Below are 21,514 nucleotides of genomic sequence, written 5' to 3'. Positions count from 1 at the left end.
AATAATGCATTCAAACAATTAAATCTTATTTTTTGCTTGATGAAGCGTTTTATATCTGCCAAGCTTTTAGATCTAATATTATACAACTGTGTGCTTATTTAGCATCTATAATTCAAAGATAGTTCGGAGCTGTGGCGTAGTGGATATGGTGTCCGCTAAGCGACTCGGAGGTCTCGGTATTGATCCTTTAAATAGAAGCGTTATTTAAATACCCTTTAGAAACCAAATACTGGTCCTAACCAGGAAACGGATTGTTTTTTCATGTTTAAATTCATCTAAAGCTTTTTTTGGTTCAAGCAGTGATTTATACATTCTAAATGTTTAACATCTAGACGAGTCGAATAAACACCCTGACCTTGTAATACTCGTATATATATTTGATAGTGAAATTGTTTTCCAGAGAAGTTGATTTTTCGTTATAATTTGATTATTTTTCATTCAAAATGATGGTTTTACTAAATTTTTATCTTAACCACACGCTAACCATCTCTGAATTGAACCAGCTCACTTTTAAATGAAGTACAACGCAATCAATAAATCCGAACGGATTCGTGAAACCAAGTCAAGTGGCTTTTTACAAAAACTAAAATGCCTCCACTGTTTCGTAAAGCGCTATTTTGCCTAACTCTGACATTATCAAAGCAACAATATTTTTCTAGTAAATCACTTAACTGTCCGCTAATATCTCCACATGTCTCTAGTAAACCTATGATATCGAAATTCGAGAAGACATGTAAAACAGAACATTTATTCACAAACTTCTTTAACCCACACACATTCCACGTGCAAATATTTATGTTTGTGGGCTTTGATCCACTTTCAAAGTCAATACCAATCTCAAAATGATGGTTTTACAAATTTTTATCTTACCCACACGCTAACCATCTCTGAATTGAACCAGCTCACTTTTAAATGAAGTATAACACAATCAATAAATCCGAACGGATTCGTGAAACCAAGTCAAGTGGCTTTTTACAAAAACTTTAATGCCTCCACTGTTTCGTAAAGCGCTATTTTGCCTAACTCTGACATTATCAAAGCAACAATATTTTTCTAATAAATCACTTAACTGTCCGCTGATATCTCCCCATGTCTCTAGTAAACCTATGATATCGAAATTCGAGAAGACGTGTAAAACATAAGATTTATTCACAAACTTCTTTAACCCGCACACATTCCACGTGCAAATATTTATGTTTGTGGGCTTTGATCCACTTCCATAGTCAATACCAATCTCCCAATCGTAACACTTCGTCCATCTCCGGAGTCTCCGTAAAGAGTGGACTCGTACCAGTCGGGACTCCTCGGACAATTCCGCCATAACGGCGATCGTTAAGCATTTGAGAATTTAAGACAATGAACATAACCAATTTTAATACAAAAATACCCAATTGTCAATTTAAGTAGTGGGTATTTATACCGACTTTTTTTGTACCCAATTGAAAATGAAAATACCCAATTGAACTCAAAAGTAGTGGGTATTTACCCAATTACTCAGAAAAGTTATCTGGAGCTCTAATAATAATCCCAATTCCATTTTTTTAAAATAAGTGTCTAACGATTTTAATATCTTAATTTAATTTCACAAACATCTTACAAAGTATATAAATATAACTATAATTTGTATGATTTTGTCCTGATGTGTCAATATTTGTTGATAAAAAAAATTTGGTCCATTTTGTCGATACAAACTTCCAAAATTAGAAAAGTAGAAGCTTAATTGGGGAAAGGGGGGGGGGGTGGAAGCTGTGGTGGATGTATTAGCAAATGCAGAAAGCCTGTGATTTAAAACGCCAATGGAGAATTTAGAAGGTTTTGGGAGGAGGGTAGCAGCTGGGGGGGGGGGGGGGGGAGTTGTGGTGGATGTACTAGCAAACACAGGTGGTTAGCGTGTGGCTATGATATTAATTAGTGAAAACACCATTTTCAATGATAAAAAATCATATTATAACGAAAAAATAACTTTTCTGAAAAAAAAATCACTGTCAAATATATATATAACAAGGATTTATGAATAAAATCTCCAGTTGTAAAGACAGACCTCCGCATTGGACCAATGAAATCACTCGTGTGTTTAAAATGTCAGTTATTTGAAATGTATGTAGACAAAGGTTTCAAACGGCGCTGGACAGTTAGTTTTGATGCATAATGTAACGGCAAGCACGGTAATAATGTTTTTTCATACGTTTTATTGAATTATGGTATCGAGGTTCGTGAACTTTGCAGGAAAAATGCCCTTTACTCCGTTGTTTTGTGTTTTTCTTTTTTTATCGAGTGCACCGGGATTGTCTCCCATATGGCCATCGCCCCCAGAAAGACGTGTTAGTTGGTTACGGGGGATAGTGCAAGATACAGGAGACACCCCGTTCCAGAGGTGACCCTGGGTCTTTTAGTGCCTGGTGTATAGCACCTAGTACACTGCACCTCGGTTTAATGTCTCATGCGAAAGACGAGTTAGTAGGTTAGATGCAGCGGGGGATCGAACCAGCGATCTCTGGATTGTGAAGCCAGTGTGTTACCACTAGACCACGGATCCGCTACGCCCTTTACTCCGTGAAGATTTCAGTCTTAAATACTGCCTGTTCAGTGTAAACAAGGTGCCTGAACCACGTGACTTTTTCGGCTATATGTGGGACAATCGGATGTAAACAAAACGTCGCTTCAGGTAACGTGTTTGATAATTTCTTCATTATTTCAAAACCATTTTCCAAAAACAAAAAAACAAAGACGAGTGCCCGGTCATTGTCAAAAGACACAACTTTGGTAAGTTTGCGCTAAATTAATTAAGTAATTTTTCCAAAAAGTGCAACCGCGTGCTTGAAAACACACGAAGTGAAATGCTATGTGTGGTATATTTTTTATTCGATCAACAATAACGTTGATTACAATGTTGTCGAGGGTTTAAAAAATAGGGCGGACATTGTAATTCTTCATAGAGAAGCTACATACATTGTATGTTTGCGCAAATACATCTGATTCGGAGTGTGTGTATGAAAATGTAATGATGCTATGTGTGGGACAAATTTTTAAATGCTATGTGTGGTATACAAACTAACTTAGAGAATCGAAAGATTGACATTAACGTCAATAATATTTAAAGTCTGTCTGAATAACACAAGTTGGTCAATAAACATTGTTGGTAGTGCTTTGCGCGCCTTAAATATGATAATCCTACGTTCATGTTACTCAAAATTATCATGATTGTCGTAAACTTACGGAAAAAATACTTAATTAATTTTGCGCAAACTTAACAAAGTTGTGTCTTTTTACAATGACCGGGCACTCGTCTTTGTTTTTTTTGAAAATGGTCTTGAAATAATGAAGAAATTATCAAAAACGTTACCTGAAGCGACGTTTTGTTTACATCCGATTGTCCCACACATAGCCGAAAAAGTCACGTGGTTCAGGCACCTTGGTAAACTGGGTCATGCGAGTTGTGTATCGTGTTATTTCTTAAAAGTTGACCCAGCATTTGTAAAAATATTGCAAGACATATACATTTTCAGAAAGGAAATTCATTTCTGCGTTGAATAAGACCAAGATCGTGAAACAATTGATGAAGATATGGCTGTTCAAAGCGATGCACCCCGTTTTGGGGTGATTTTGAGTTGCATATCTTGTTATATATATATTTGATAGTGAAATTTTTTTTCTTCAGAAAAGTTAATTTTTCGTTATAATATGGTTATTTATCATTCAATATGATGTTTTCACTAATTAATATCATAGCCACACGCTAACCACCTGTGCTAGCAAATACAGAAAGCCTGTGAATTAAAACTGTAACCAAGAGATTTGCAATTTAAAATTCAATATCATTCATCATATGGGTAAAGAGAAAATCCATTTCATCCCAAAATAAAAGCAATATGTTATAATCAGTCAAACAGTTTGTATTGCTGGAGGTCATGATCAAGCCTTCATGTAAATCATTTTGGCATCAATTTCAAATAGAAAGTGAAAATGGAAACCCAGTTTAATTCCAAGAATGACTCATTGGTCATCACATGCAAATAAAGAAAAAAAATCAGATTTTTTTCACATCCATCATACGTTTTATGTCAATACTAAACATTACCTGTCGAAATATTTTTAATCATTAATTTAAAATAAAAATGTCAAAATCGAAAGTAAAACCATATCAATAATATATAAAACAAATTGAAAATTAATTATAAATATATAATTAAACGATGGGCTAGTTAAATGAAAGACATATTTGTATACAAACCTTCCATTTAAATATCTTCGCAAAAAACAAGAATAAGAATTGTGTTCCTCTCAGCAGTTTTCAAATTACACAGGGGCTGCCATTCTGTTTAGGTCTGCCTAATGGATTTGATTTATTTTTAACCGGCTTCAATGATTATCAAATTTATTACGGTGGCGGACAGACTTAACAAACGTATAGGAAAAATGTTCGCATACTATAGATGGCATTATCTCCTCTTTTGGTCCGCGGACCAAACTATCTTTGATTCTTCTTTGGAAACTAGTATGTTGATTTTTCTCTAGCGTAAAAATAAAATATTTTCTCTGTCCTATTTTCGTTTGCGTATGAATACCGTATTATAGTTATTACGATAGTATAGTCTGTTTAATCATTTTCTTCAGAAATGCAGTTTATTCCGTAAGTGAACATATTTTGAGAAAAAAGTTTTATTCTAATATACTCCCGTTATTTCGTCCGCGCAAAATGACACTATTAGAATTTCATTGTATATTTAATAAGCGGATCAAATAATCAGAATATATTTTAGAGGTGCAGACTCTTTTGGTCCGGACCAAATAACGGGAGTATTATATATAGCGAGCGCGATGCTTTTGCATCCAACATTTATTCATCATGCAAGGAGAGGAACTTTCCGGAAAGAGGGTTTCTTTGGGAGGGTCATATTTTTAAAACCGGGGCTTGGTATTTTGGGGGTTTAGTGTGCTTAAGATTTTAAAATAAAATTATTAATATTTTCAAGTATTTTTGAAAGAGCTGACCAAATAGTACTGTAAAACCATTAAATTTCGTGTGGTACGAATTTTCGTGGATTTCGTTGGTCCGCTGAATCACGATTTCAAGTACCAACGATTATTTATACATTCCTAATGCCATTTCCGACATTTTCTTTTGTTGTAAGTTATCAGAGATATTTGTTTTTGTAATATTTTTCTTTTTTTTCTTTTTTATTCATCATCGTTAACAGTTTGCAGATTTCTCACATATGTCAATTAGTAACGGGAGTATATATAGAGGCGCAGAACTCTTTTGGTCCGGACCAAATAACGGGAGTGTTATATATAGCGAGCGCGATGCTTTTACATCCAACATTTATTCATCATGCAAAGAGAGGAACTTTCCGGGAAGAGGGTTTCTTTGGGGGGTCATATATTTAAAGGGGCCTTTTCACAGATTTTGGCATTTTTTTTAAAAACTTATTCATTAAATGCTTTATATTGATAAATGTAAACATTGGATCGTAAAAGCTCCAGTAAAAAATCAAGAAAAAAAAAAAAGAAAAGGAAAAGAACATTGCCCGGAGCAGGTTTCGAACCAGTGACCCCTGGAGTCCTGCCAGAGTCCTGAAGTAAAAACGCTTTAGCCTACTGAGCTATACCGCCGAATACACATTCGTGAGGTATTTTATACATTATATAAGCAATCTTCGTAGTTTCACAAAATTTAACGACAAAAACAGAACTCTCCAAATTATTCAATCGTTTCGCGTTGCAACGCTTTAAAATTTTTAGGTTTTAAAATCGTCAAAAGATGCATATAATGGCTATATTAGAGCATGGTTAATGTTCAGCATTACTGTTTCCTCACAAATATCATAACTAAAACGAAAACTTACGAATCTGAAACAACTTTTTTCAATTTTGTCAATTTACAAAAGCGTGAAAAGATCCCTTTAAAACTGGGGCTTGGTATTTTGGGGGGTTAGTGTGTTAAAGATTAAAAAAAAATATTAACATGTTCAAGTATTTTGAATGAGCGGACCAAATAACGGGAGTATATATAGAGGCGCAGAACTCTTTTGGTCCGGACCAAATAATGGGAGTATATATATAGCGAGCGCGATGCTTTTACATCCAACATTTATTCATCATGCAAGGGGGGGGGGGGGAACTTTCCGGAAAGAGGGTTGTTTTTTGTTGTTGTTTTTTTTTTTTGGGGGGGGGGGGTCATATTTTTAAAACTTGGGCTTGGTATTTTTGGGGGTTAGTGTGTTAATGATTTTAAAATAAAATTATTAACATTTTAAGTATTAACCCAGCAAACACCCGACGTTGAATAGACGTCGAATATTGGTTGAATTTCGGTCGCGACGTCGGCAACCAAAATACAACGTTGATTCAACGTTAGAATGGCGACGTTTAAACAACGTCGGGAAAATGCGTCTATACGACGTTGTATTTAGGTCATAAAATAACTATGTTGAAGAAAAATCTTCCCAGCAAGCGCGTAATGTTTCAAATAAGTTCTATTTAGGTAATGTTCGCACAGAACGTTCCCAGAACGTTTTTAGAACGTTGTAACAAAAATCAAACTATCAGTATTCGTAACTTATTTTAGTTATATGAAATATATGTTGAACAGTATATTTTTACGATCCTATAGGATGTATTGGTGGACCTAAAAAGTGTAACGTACCCGTAACGTTCTTACAACGTTTTTGTCGGAACGTTATCGGGAAACCAAATTTCAACGTTACATTTGTAACGTTTGCAGAACGTTATAAGAACGTATAAAAAATCACACAATATAAACATGTACATTAAAAATGTTTTCATTAAGAATTTGACGTTGTTGTGTTTTTTTTTACAAAATACGCTTATAAGTACTGATTTGCATTTTGACCCGTTTGAGTATCTTCCACTGTTTGCAAGCGCGATTTTCATGTTATCTAAACTTGCAGATCTCGATTCCTTTGTTCACTGACCTACTGGCTAATTGGATTTTCAAAATGTGCTGTTATAGAACGTAAACTTATTTTGTTCAATAATAAAAGAAATTGGGACCTACAATCGACGGTAAACAACAGTTTGCGAGGTAGGTTATAATTGTTATTTCAATTTGTAATATTAAAATTGATATCATTATGCACTTGCTTTAATTCAAATTCGGAATTATGGGGAAACTCGTACCATGGAGACTTCGTACCACTTTTGAATAAACAAACGTTCACTTAAAGTCATATTTGTTTTTGAAAACATTCTTGAAAACACATGTAATTACGTGAAAAATAAATATATTCACTTAAACACCGTACGTTATTTCGAGCACCGATAATCCGAATTCACCGTTAATTGAAAAAAAATAAAATTCGAAAATGTGTCTTGACCTCATTTATTAATTTTATTAAATCTAAAATTGAAATATATAATTATGTAAAATGTAATTTATTAAAAGTGTTTGTTGGTCATGATAAGATCAAAATCTTGATTTTGTAGGTTAATTTCAAATTTATTTATGAATTGATACAGTCATAAAATACATTATTAAATTTAAAGATAGTTTAACGCTTGATTATTTTACCATTTATGATAGAAAATTCGGTTTCATATATGTGTATTTTCAAGATGACGCATATATGTGTGTTTTCTAAGTGTTATTCATGCGGTACATGTATGTCTTGTCATTTTTTCTCCGTTTTATTAAAAAAGGAACAGTTGGTCATTCTGATATTTTTTGTACTTCCAGGACAACTGGGAAAACACACGAACGGATCCGGATTCAAGACAAAAAAGAACAACAATTCGATGATGTGTATTTGCATTTGCATAAATTACATTCATGCAATAAACTTGTGTAGAATAAAGATGTGTTGGTTTTCAACCTCAATATGAAAATTAGATTTAGGTTCGTTTTAGGTTAAATGATAACGTTATTCCGCAAAGTTTCGAGGACGTTAAGCAAACCATACATTTTAACGTTGCAAAGTGGTTGAATTTTGGTTGCAAAGTGGTTGCATAGTGGTTGTAGAATGATTGGATTTTGGTTGAAAAGGGTTGAATTTTGGTTGTAACATGACGTTGAATTAACGTCATAAAATGACGTCTAAAAAACTTATTTACAACCAAAATTCAACGGTTATTCAACGTCATGGTACAACGTCTTTTCAACGTCTATGTTTGCTTGGATGAACGGGCAGACCAATTAACGGGAGTATATATAGAGGCGCAGAACTCTTGGTCTGCTTGCTGCAGAATTACCATAGCGCGGATCAAATAATCTCAGGCTTGCATAGCTAATGAGCTTCGACGGAGCATGCGGTAATGAGTAAATACACCACACTGTTAGAGCTGTAACGATTCGGCTCGATGCATCGAAAAACCGGTTCAACGCCGCCGATTCGATTTCGATACCAATACGGCCAATTTCGATTCGATTCACTGCAATCCCGATCGATCCGCATTTTAAACTTTACTTTTCAAATCCGTCGTCTAAACTTTCTTGTCATTCGTAATACGTCTTGTGATTGGTCAATAGCCAATATGGCATGCAATGAATGAATGAAGGTTACGCATGCGCAATTAATTTCCTTCTATATTACATATAAAATAGTTGAAGTTCGATATCAATTTTTACCATGATCAAGCGCATACCCACTATATCATCATACATCATTGGAAAGATTAATGCATAATCTTTTGAAAAAAATGCATGTCATTAAATTCTATACGCGCAAACTCAAAATATTTACCTTAGAATAGGCAAACCGGTTTTTGCAGCTGTGCAGACAACCATTTTGGGCTCAAATAGTATGACCTACTTTCAAAGCCGGGAACCATCAACACAAAAAGTAGAGCACAAAAATGGCTTATTTTCTTATTGCTTACAAATATACCTTCAAGTTGATACCAAAACCAACCATTTGCAATGTATTTTACAAATCCTAGGCAGCATGCACTCAACAATGTGTGCTAATTATCAAACTGACTGCATGTAACCCTAAAAACAGGAGTTCCGGTTTGGGGTTATGTGACCTGAATAACATGCTGAGCATTACATCAGCCAGTAAAATGGCTTCTTCAGCCACGCTGAAAGACGCACCGTTAAAATAAAAATAAAAAGTATGGGAACATTGCTGTTACTAATACCCATGTGATGTTTTTATATCATTTTTTTCCTCAATACATATGGTTTGTTTACTAAACTGTGTGCATTCTGTTAAGAAGTCAACTGGATGTTGTTTATATACTTACATTTTTTTATTCTGTTAAACACGTGTGATACATTGTGCATTTTATGTTGTTGTTTTTAAGAATAACTCAACAGGAAGTTTTGTTCAATAAATTTGTTACTTATAAAACAATGTTGCGTTTTTAAATTTTATTAAAAAAATTAAACACTTTAAATGTTCAACATAATAAGTTAATAACAAATACCAAACATATTAATGCATGCCCTGGACAGACCAAACATGAACAAGTTTGCAAAATAAGCAGCAAATAGTTTATTTTGAATCGAATAGAAAATAATCGAATCGAACCGTTTGGTATCGAAATCGAATCGAATCGAATGATGGGTGAATCGTTACAGCTCTACACACTGTGTTGTGGGTGTAAACCGCAGTTCCCAGTTTAAATGTTTTTGGGTTTCATGTTTAGATAAGATCATATTATTTTCACTGACATGCAGTTGTATGTGAGATGGAAACACGACAACATCGGCGGGAGGTTTATAAACAATGGATGCTTTCATAGGAATTAATTGGAAAGGCAAATAAGGTAAGTTTATTTCAAATAATGACGGAATAAACTGTAGTATTTTTAGAAACAGACTATAGATCATGTCTACTTTTTTCTAGATTCCGGAAACAGACGGAATAAGCCGAAGTTTATATCTATTTACATCCGGACTACTTTCTTCAAATTTTTTTTACTGAAGGAGCGGGCCTAATGCAATTTTTTAAATATAATTTTAATAATATATAGTTCTGTTCCTATACAAAATTATACATGGTCCGCGGACCAAAAGAGGGGATAATGCCCTATAGATCTATATAATCTACATAATTCCTGCCACAAATGCAATTACATATACATAATATGAAATTTAAAGCGAGTTAATCGAATAAATCTACAAGCACTGGGAATAATTAACTACAATTTTCTCTAATTGCGCATCACACGGCAAAACGCGTGTGCCGAGGTATCGGTCATTCCGAGGTATCCATTCGGATCGTTAATCTCGTGGCGAACGGACGTGTTTCTTGCGATAATCGGATTATTGGATTAGCTTAAATATTTTTTATCTTACAACCGTGTTCTTCAACTTAGAGTCTTAGAAAATCTCGTAACAAGCTCAACCTTAAGTCAGGGTCTATCCTCTGAAGTCCTACTTCGGAGATAGTGCTCTAACAGCAATAAGCTCCAAAGTGAATCAGTGTTAGGAAATTAAGGGAAGATAAGAATTATTCAAATCAATAGGATCATAGTTTTCTTTCTTTTTCTACTTTTCAACAGAGTCTTTAGGAACAAATCTGTCAGAAATTACTTAATCAGTGGACTAGTGAACCATAAGCAATTACAGGGATTAATAGAGGATAATTAAATAAGATATCAGTGATTTAATTAGTGGTTTAATCTCTCTTAAGTGTGATAAAGTGGGTGGATTTTGAGAACAAAGAAGGGTCGCGGAAGTAGTAAGTCTTGTCAAGTGCCAAATCTAACATTATTTACCACTTTTACCACCTTTAACCCATTGAACTAATCCTTTTTCTCAACAGCTAAACAGTTAAACTAGTCTTAGGTAGTAGTACATTGACTGTACCAGAAATTAACTTGGGTTATTACTTTTCTTAGTTTACCTCATTAGCACGCCAGTAACATACCATTTTAATACAACCGCGCACCTGCCGGTATCTCCATCACGTCCGCGCGCTCCAATATAGGTGACCTACTTTAGAAGTACAGACTTAAACCGCCGATAATACAACGTAGTTCGTGTACTAATAAGACCAACCCACAAGGGAAAAATGCAACGTGTCACAAAAACGTTAACAATGAAAACGTATGCCAATGTAACCGCTACGTTAATGGTGACTCCAAAGATTCAAAAATCTTCTTTCCGCGCCGGTGACCTCTCAATAGACTCGGAGACGGGTACACCTTACACAGTCACGTTGACCCCTAAGGAACCCCTGACCCCCAATCAACACGTCACGCGTAACTCGGATCCAAGCCCGGATACCATCCCTGATTCTATCCCTAACTCTCCCCAATTCATTGCCACTCTGATAACAAATGACGCGACGCATCAGACAAACTCTACCCCCTCAAAGGTCAATCAAACCCTCAATGACAAGCCGGTGAATGTACCTAATAAATCTCCCAGGCCTCAGTCCACTAGGCAATCCAACAACTATGACCCTGGACAGGCAATATGGCTCACCCTCTGCCTTGGCACTGTCGCAGCGATCTTCCCGCGCGACAAGGCCAAGGCAATTGGTGATGCTTTTGTGAAGTTTGTTGGATCAGAACAAACCAAACCGCTTAAGGAAGTTAAAGCCGGACTGCTATTTAAAATAAGAAAAGACGCGATCAATAAAGCACATCAATTCTCCTATGGTAACTACGACTTTAAACTGACCGAACAACCAAAACTAGGCAAAGGCATAATTCATGTCCCCCTAAATGCGAACATCGAGAAACTAAAGAATGAACTAAAATCTAAACCTAACGTAGAGGCCGTCCATAGTGGAGCAAGAAACAAATTTATAACAGTTACTTTTAAATCCGAAAACGCGCCAACCAACATCCTAGGCCACAACGTTAAGCCCGCACTATTCGCCAGCCTACGGTGCTTTAAGTGTCAGATGTTCGGCCATGCAGCGCACGTTTGCAAAAACAATGCGAAATGCCCACACTGCGCGGGTAACCACTCGCACGCGTCGTGCACATCAAGGAACACTAGGAAGTGCGCAAACTGTGGTGGAGGCCACAGCGCGGCGTATAAGGGGTGCCCAGTGTACCTCAAGTACCAAACCACTATTAACAACAAAAACCTTCGACTTACTAACAACTACCTTAATAACATGTCTACAACAAATCAGCGCCCTAATCTAGAACAAATTGCTAAACAACTTGTAGGTAAATCTGAAGCTGAAATACTAACTATTCTCAAAAATAAATTCCCTGAAAAAGAGGCTGAGCAACTCAACATCAAACCAACACCGCCCGTGCAACCATCACCAACGCCCGTTCAACCCACAAAACCAAAACAGGTTATGAATCCTCCTCCCACACAACAACAACAATCACAGCAAGCAAAAACCCACAAACCAACCATTAACGCTAACAACCCGGTCACCCCCAAACAACAACAACAAACACCACTACGCACACAATTCCAACGTCACAACTGGCAACCTAGAAACAATGAGAGCTCGCCTCTACACATCCATAGGAAAAAACTTAATTTGAACCGATACCGCCCGAATCCTATCATCATGCGACATAGCCAACACAAAAAGCAAGCGCTCGCGCCGCCGTTCCCGATATACTTCCGTCACGCGTACGGTCTATATTAATAGAATAACTTAAGCTTGTGCAATCTCCCAATACAAGCCCCTCAATGGCTACGACAGCACCTAGTATTACGTCAAATCTAACCGTAATGTCGTGGAACGCCCGAGGGGTTGGCTGTCATGAAACCAATAACAAATTGTATGAGCTCCAAAACTATGTAAATAATAATGAGATACATGTTGTATGCATCCAAGAAACAAACTTTAGAAGCAAAAATAAACAAGTTCAATTAAAAGGATACCAAGAACCCGTGAGATCAATAGAAGGGAAAAAGGCAACGGCCACGGGGGTAGCTATATATGTAAAATTGGGAATCCCATTTACTGAAATTAAGATTAACCAGGATTGCCCGATTGAGTCGTGTGCTATCACACTCTACCTCGATAAAAACCTGTCCTTTCGTATCCAATGTGTCTACGCTCAAACTGTAGAAAATACTCTAAAAAACTACTCAAAAATTTTTCACTCACTAGACCATAGACAAAACAATATTATCATTGGCGATTTTAACCTCAAACACCCTTGCTGGAACCCCGAGGGCGATCCGCGATGTGATGATCATGCGGAAAATCTATTAAAATTACTAAATAACACAAGCCTCAATTTCTTAAACGACGGGCAGGTCACGAGACTAGCCGACCGCGCCGGCCATTCCGACAGCGCGATCGATCTCGCCCTTATATCAGCTAAATTACAAGCGATAAGCGACTTTAATGTACTCGACAATTCATTTGGTAGCGACCATCTCCCTATCGTGGTGAATTTAAAACTGAAAATTGAACACACCCTTCCGTCAATACAACATAAGTGGAAAATCCATAAGGCTACACCTGATCAATGGAATAACTTTAAAGTTCAATGCAATAACGAATTTCTGCCCAACAAAGATAATACTGACTCTAACACTCACTTCCATTCCTATCTAAATAAACTCACGACAGCGCTAGACAATTCTATTCCTATAGCCAACAAAAAACCTAAAAAAATTAAACGCTCAGTATCTTGGTGGAACGAGGAATGTGAAACCGCTATTAAATACCGAGAAAAATGCAGGAAAAAATGCATCAGAATCAGAACGGGCCCCAAATATGAAAAACTTAAAGAAGCCCGCGCTAAGGTAAAACAAGTAATTAAAAAAGCAAAACTAGATAGCTGGAACGAGTTCTGTAACAATCTCTCGTATAAAACCACTAGCAAAGAACTTTGGTCTCAAGTACACCGTATGCAAGGCAGACCGCCTCCTATAACTCCGATATTCCGCATCAATAATGAAATACTTGTAACAAACGCAGATAAAGCTACGGCCTTAGTACGCCACTACCAAACGGTAAGCAGTGACAAAGGCTACTCGCGAGCCTTCATAGCGCGAAAACTTAAAACTAAAAACGAATTTCCAGAATGGCTCGAATCTCATACACAGACCAAAACTCACAAATACAATTCGCCTTTTAGCTTATTCGAACTAGAAACAGCCTTACTGACTTGTAAAAACGGCGCGCCAGGTGATGATAATATACATTACAAAATACTGAAGCAACTCCCTCTCTCTGCAAAACAAGAGCTCCTTGCCTTATACAATAAATCATGGGCCGAAGGCACCCTCCCGGATGAATGGCATGAGGCAACAATTATACCGATCCTCAAACCTAACAAACCCAAAGAATCTCCAGCCTCATACCGGCCGATCTCGTTAACATCAACGTTTACAAAACTAATGCAAAAAATGATTAAACCTCGATTATGCGCTTATCTTGAAAAACACAACCTAATTTCGAAAAATCAATCAGGGTGTAGAGCCCACCACTCGTGCGAAGATCATATAGTGCGCCTCGAAGCCGACATCAGAAGAGCTCAAAATCTAGGCCAATCGGTAGCAGCTGTTTTCTTAGATCTCACTGCCGCGTTCGATAAATTATGGAATGAACATGCGATCTATATGTTACATACATTAGGTATAGAGGGCACCATGCTCAAATGGCTCGCAGCCTTCCTCACAACGCGAAAAATAAAAGTAAGACTACATGACGCGACCTCCGAAACGGTCGACACAACAAACGGCTGCCCCCAGGGAAGTGTCCTCTCCCCCATATTATTTTCCGTTACAATGAATTCGCTAGAACGCACGATTCATAAACATAATGCACAAAATAAAACAGACCTAATTGATCTTTCCCTCTTTGTAGATGACAGTGCCATATGGACTACCTCATGGTCGCCTAAACTAGCAATTGATAAAATTCAAAACGCACTGACTGCTATAGAAACTTGGAGTGCATCATACGGCTTTCAAATTAATCCCTCAAAAACTCAAGCAATTGTTTTTTCTAACCGCGCATCCAAAGCAACTTCTAAAAAAATCTCAGAACTTCCGCAATTAAGACTATGTGGCGCTCCGCTTCCGTACCTCGACAAAATTACTTTCCTAGGAATGACATTTGATAAATACCTAACATGGGAAGAACACATCCTCAAATTAACAGTGCGCTGCCAGAAAGATCTTAATTTTCTCAAATGCATTCAAAAAAATAACTGGGGCACAGACAAGAAAGCACTGATGAGTATTTACAAAGCCACTATCTGGGCAAAGATAAATTACGGAAGCATAGCATATAACTCAGCCAGCGATACACTACTAAAAAAACTACAAGTTATCCAAAACACGGCACTCAAAATAATCACGGGCACACGTAAAACCACAAGCACCGTTCTTATCCATCTCGAGTGTGGAATGCTTGACCTGGACCATCAAAGGCAAATAAATCAAATGAAGTATTACGCGCGCACTAATCCTATGGAAAACAACCTACCGATCAACTCAAAGGTCACCGAAGACCCGGCCTACCGTAAACCTAAAAGTCGCATTGGAGTCCCGTACGCGCAAAATGTCCGAGCGCTTAATTTATACTATAAAATTAACGAAATTGAACTCCAACCACCTACCTACTACAGCCTTAGTGAAATAGTAAAACCCGACATCGACTTTCATCTATCAACACTGATTAAAAAATCCGAAATCGACTCCAATAGCGCAACCATAGCCTTAAATTACATAAATAATACATACGGCGGATACACACAGATTTTCACAGACGGTAGTAAAAACGAGGATTTAAAATTAGCCGGCGCTGCGTACGTAGTATACAACCCTCAAAATGTCATTATCCACCACAACAGATTAAAACTTAAAAAAGAACTTTCCATATTTGCCTGCGAGCTAGCAATAATTAATGACGCAGTAAGGTGGCTTAACACGCTTAACACGCACTAACAGACTAACTACGCGATTCTAACCGACTCTCTTAGCGCATTGCAAGCACTACACGCAGGATCCTCGAAAACGCGACCAGATTTGATATACGCAGCTCTAAAAGGTATCACAAAACTGACTAATAAAAACATATCTCTTAAACTTATTTGGATACCTAGTCATGTAGGCATCCCGGGCAATGAATACGCAGATAAACTTGCCAAGTTAGGATCCCAAGACGGCCTACTCTCTGAGCTAAAACCCAGCGCACGCGAAATTATAGCCATTATAAACCAAAAAGCGTACAATGAACAGGACTACAAATGGTCAAAATACTGCACTGAGCATGATTTACCACTTATCACTAACCCCAGCCATAAGATCCATATCTATAGCCCCATTAAGCAAGAAGATAGGGCATATACGCGTATGCGCTTAGGGGTGACTAGGTTACACGGTGATAGCTACGAAACTGTTCTGTGCCCCATATGCAGTGTCCCAGACACCTTCGAACATTTGTTCTTCATATGCCCTCAACACGCGGCCCAAAGACTAGAACTAAGTGCAGGTATAATAGCAGCATATAACAATATTTCTGTTATAATTGATCGCAGCCTACTGTTAATGCCCCCGAACAAGATCGGATCAGTTATAAGACAACATGTTTTTAAATTTTTGCGGAATACGGGATATCTCAATAAAATATAAATACAATAATTACATCGCATATTAGACAAACAGTTAAAATACTCCGATAAGCGAGCTTCCACTGCGTATGCCTTAATAAAATAGAATATAAGTATTACAAGTTAAATACACAAGATACATTGTTTCCTTAGCAATCTAAATATTATAAATATTACAATATAAATACACTAGATAAATTGTTTCTCTAACAACCTGATTATTAAACCGTAGACCCCGAGTGGGACGCCGCGTTGGTGCGGGAGACGCCGCAGGGGAGTAGGTATTATAATAGCATATATATATATATGTATGTGTATCCCAAGATATTATACAGACATCATATATCCGTAACAATATCTCTCCATCCCCATACTAATAGTAACTAAAGGTTTAATTCCCATATATATTGCAAAACAAACATAAATATGCACGGAAAGGACTATTTTTACGAACTTTGAGTATTTCTATTATCTCCCTTGCATAAGCAAGATATAAGGAAAATCGCATTAAAATCAAAATTAAGGGTAAAACTAGATACATACCTGCACTTAATCTATAAAATAAAGCGATACAGCAGGGCATACTAACTATCCAGAGTCTTTTTGCATAAACTACCTTCCTTAGGCCGTAATAACATAAATATGCGTATAAACAAATCGCGTAACTTACAAAAGTGCGAATAAAGCGCGTTCTGATGCCGGACTAAAACACACATTTAGGTAACTACATAACATCTACCCTGTCTGCCGGACCCCGCCCGTGGACTATAGCCATAAGGGAACCCTCTGTGCGGGCACGGACGACGGTCACTTCCGTATGTCACTGGGGCTGCTCGCCCGGGCCAGCACAGAGTGAACCTACGGTACTATCACGGCCTGAGCATAACGCGGATATGACAACCGACCTATAGTTATTCGTCGCAGGGCATAGCCAACGGGTCACACCTGTGTGTCAGTGGGGCCCCCTGGTCTGTGCCCTGTGACGACGCCACGGACGGGCAAGGGCTGACAAGCTACCCAGTAAAACATCAACAACACTCTATTACTAAAACGACGGAAGGGATTACGCTACCGAATATAACTGTCAACCAAATAATGTATCGGTCGCCTGTCTCGTTAACAACCGCGACCGTACAACATAAACGCATCTTAACCCTAAGGGCACGCTACCAGAATCAATGACGGATAGGTACGCTTGATAAAAATAAAAACGAACATCTGTAACCACTATGTAAAGATATGGACAAATCTAAATCCCCCCTTTGTAAACCAAAAAATCGGGCTAACAGTATCCGGGTTCCGCGAGACCCTCCCCCCCCCTGTGCTGGTCCTCGTTATTTTAAATTTTTGCCGCTGCAACCAGCACGCAGCAGCCGACGACGACTGTAGTGGGGTAAGCACGCAGACACTACACTTCCGCACAGAGACGGAAGCCGCATCAAGTGCGCACTCAGGTAACTCAATAGAGAAACCTTCAGTACAACCCCTTTAGATGTAGATATCACAACCATTTTATATATGCATTATATTTAAAAAAATGTTGGATGGAGCGTGTCGGCTGGGGTGGTGAGACGCCCCCCTTCGCACTGCGGCTCTGTCGACACGACCCACCCAAGATTACCAAAAAAAAAAAAAGAAAAGTGATGATAGTTAGTATATTTGTTTCTCAGTGTATAGATAGAATAACTCATTGCAGTCCATGTATTTACTAACCATTGAAATAGCCACAATAGCACATAGAACTGCTGCCTCTGACATCATACATAACCCGAACCAGTAAAGCGCTCACTCTCCTAATACCAAACTACCATAACCACAGCCCATCTCTTCTATCATCAAATAAATGATCTATCAAAAACAAAGTCTGGCCCCCACAACACCACAGTGCCACAGGCAATCACCTCAGAAAGAAGAAAGAAAATCTCGAAATTGTCTAAGCCCACAAAACAAAATAGTCATCTTGGTCCATTTACACACACTCAGTCCCTCTCTTCTATCATCTAATACATGATCTGTCAAAAATCCAGTCTGACCCTCAAATCAGCATACAACCATTACCCAAAAAAGCAACAGAGAGTGCCCAAGCTACCATAACATATGACACAAGGCAGCAGATCTCTATATGTACCTTACTAACACTATATACTAATATGCCTTCAGCGAGAGACGCTACATGCCGTCCCTCTTGAAAGATACTGAAAAGAATGACTGTTTGCAGTTCATTGGTACACTAACCTTTATATGTTCCTATGTAGCCGGCTCGAGCCCTTAGCTCGACATGCCCTAGACCAGACCACAATACTAAACCTGGCATATTACACAAACACATAGGAATGCTATCTTTGCTTGTATAACCAGAAACACTAACGTGTGCGCTCTCCCTAATACCAAATACGCTCAAACTCAGCCCCTCTCTTCTTTCATCAAATAAATGACCTATCAAAACTAGTCTGGCCCTTACAACACCACAGTCTCACAAGACACTTAACACATCAATAAGAAAGAATTTACAAAAAGATTGTCTGCCCCCAACGAACTAGTCATCTCGGCCCAATCAAACAAACATAGTCCCCTTCTTCTATCATCGTATACATGATCTTTCAAAAACTAGCCTACCCTACGCAATAACATCCATACTACAGACCAAATAACAACAGAGAGAGCCCACGTCACGCAAGCTATGGCACAAAACAGCAGAACTACACATGTATATAAACACCAATTCTAACACTATGTACTAATATGTCCTCCGCGAGGGACGTTAAACGGGGGTGCAGTGTATCGGTGCTATACACCGGGCACTTAAAAGAACCAGGGGCGCCTCTGGAATCGGGGCGTTTCCTGTATCCTGCTCGAACCCCCACTAACACCTCTCATGGGGCGGAGAGCACAACAACCACACTTGGGTAAATGAAAGCTAGAGCACAGGACATAATCTATAATACCATGAGTTTTACAAATTAACATCAAACATAAATAAATCATATGATATATCAACGGAGTTTTTAGATCATTTATTTACTTTACCTATCCAATTATAAAAGCAAATACAACATAACAGCAAAATTAATACATCCCAGCCTGATACACGGTCTGGATGTTTGGCAGGCGGGTGGGAAGGAACGATGGTGACTCTGGATAGGGCTTTGGATGGCTCCATGGTTGGTTCTCGACGGATTTGTTGTCGCGCGCAGCAAGTGGGTGGATGAGGGTGCTTGTCTCGAGGGTCTTCGGCGGTTGGGTGCTCGGACCGGGGCAGTATGCGGGCGCGGGGGGGGGGGGGGCTCGGGCTCGCTCGGCGTGGGTGCGCCTGTGCGGGGCGGCGGGTTCTGCGATCTGGGAACTGCAACAATATACTACCCTTCACGACTGACCGACGACCGTAAATTACTGACAGACACCTCCTCTTCCGCTCCAGACAGATGCACAACAATCACATACCACACACTATACACAACCATACACATCACCACCAAGGAACCCGGAACGCACGGGCGTGGCGCTCTCATACGCGCCACCCGTAATGAGTGGGGGTGTGAGGGCGATACGTGTGTGTGTTCCGGGTCCTATGTACCGGGTGGTGTTGGGTTGTGGATCGCGTTGAGTGTCTTGTACATAAGTAATGTGCGGGACACTTGGCGGGATCCGCTTCTCAACACCACCTTTAGGTAGCTAGCACATTAAGGTCTCATTGGCCAACGTGCAACAAACTCTTTTAAAAATTAAAGTATTTGGCGAATACCCGGGAAACCGGGGTAAATTTGACCTACTTTGACTCTAAAATTAATTTTTTTCTCCTGAGAGGTCACAGGGGCAGGTCGGGCTACCGTAACCTCGTGAAGAGGCCAGTAGGACCTGTAAATAAACTCTGAAACACACACTAATTGCGCATATCCCAAGTGGTCTAGTGGTTAGGATTCCGCCCTCTCACGGCGGCGGCCGGGGTTCGATTCCCCGCTTGGGAAGGTCTCTTTCGTTCATTATTTGTGTGATGTGTTCATTTTCATTTTACTGTATGATTCACAATTATTATGATTTAGGCATGCGATTAAAATAAACGTTTAGGAAGGGTTCTGTTTATTTTTTGTTTATTTTTCTTCTGTATGATTTACATAATTATGACTTATGCATGCGATTAATTGTTTTAAAACTAAAATTAGCTGTTATTTATTATCAGCAAACATTTTGTTGTGTAATATTGTGTAAAATCACTAAAGCATAATACATTCTTATAGATTTAAACATATTCGTATCAGGCCATACCGGTTTTCACGTTTAGGTTAATCATATCTGCAGGCATTCATTGCAGACAAAGAATTCATCACATGAAATAAGATCTAACGGATAAGAAGAGCTTTGGTCAGGCATAGAATGACTGATGGTGCGCAATGTGGGATATTAACATGATAATAGATGCTATCTTATTAACGGGCAAAAGCTTAATTGATAACCATGAAATGAAATAAACTTTGGACTTTATTGTGTTCAAACATTTTAAATGTTTGAATACAAAAATAATGCAGTCAAACAATTAAATCTTATTTTTTTGCTGGATGAAGCGTTTTACATCTGCCAAGCTTTTAGATCTAATATTATACAACTGTGTACTTATTTAGCATCTAGAATTCAAAGATAGTTCGGAGCTGTGGCGTAGTGGATATGGTGTCCGCTAAGCGACTCGGAGGTCTCGGTATTGATCCTTTAAATTGAAGCGTAATCAAAATACCCTTTAGAAACCAAATACTGGTCCTAACCAGGAAACGGATTGATTTATCATGTTTATATTCATCTAAAGCTTTTTTCTGGTTCAAGCAGTGATTTATACAATCTAAATGTTTAACATCTAGACGAGTCGAATAAACACCCTGACCTTGTAATACTCGTATATATAATTTGATTATTTTTCATTCAAAATGATGGGTTTACTAATTTTTATCTTAACCACACGCTAACCATCTCTGAATTGAACCAGCTCACTTTTAAATGAAGTACAACACGATCAATAAATCCGAACGGATTCATGAAACCAAATCAAGTGGCTTTTTACAAAAAC

General features: G+C 38.2%; 1 protein-coding gene, 1 long non-coding RNA gene and 1 other non-coding gene across 4 annotated transcripts in view; 2 read left to right on the top strand and 1 right to left on the bottom strand.

The window, feature by feature from the left end:
* Window positions 1-4,364, bottom strand: part of LOC127871409 (ATP-dependent DNA helicase Q1-like) — a 33,023-nt gene extending 28,659 nt beyond the window's left edge. The window contains exon 1 of one of the 2 annotated variants that reach the window (XM_052414312.1): window positions 4,232-4,364. In XM_052414312.1, coding sequence (XP_052270272.1) covers window positions 4,232-4,238 — 7 coding nt within the window. In that variant the 5' untranslated portion in view covers window positions 4,239-4,364. Of the gene's footprint in view, window positions 1-3,888; window positions 3,940-4,231 lie in introns of those variants that run through there. The other variant, XM_052414310.1, reaches the window with a different exon arrangement.
* Window positions 4,365-6,913: 2,549 nt separating this feature from the next.
* LOC127873023 (uncharacterized) lies at window positions 6,914-7,814 on the top strand. The gene is made up of 2 exons (XR_008045897.1): window positions 6,914-7,045; window positions 7,697-7,814. It is a non-coding gene; the product is annotated as an uncharacterized LOC127873023 (long non-coding RNA).
* A 12,540-nt stretch (window positions 7,815-20,354) lies between these two features.
* Window positions 20,355-20,426, top strand: Trnae-cuc (transfer RNA glutamic acid (anticodon CUC)). Its single transcript has one exon. It is a non-coding gene; the product is annotated as a tRNA-Glu (tRNA).
* The last annotated feature ends 1,088 nt before the right edge of the window (window positions 20,427-21,514 follow it).

Source organism: Dreissena polymorpha, chromosome 3 (genome assembly GCF_020536995.1).
Source record: "Dreissena polymorpha isolate Duluth1 chromosome 3, UMN_Dpol_1.0, whole genome shotgun sequence".
NCBI classification, from domain to species: domain Eukaryota; kingdom Metazoa; phylum Mollusca; class Bivalvia; order Myida; family Dreissenidae; genus Dreissena; species Dreissena polymorpha.
Note: the sequence above shows the minus strand (reverse complement) of the source record. Positions and strands in the feature narration are given on the sequence as shown.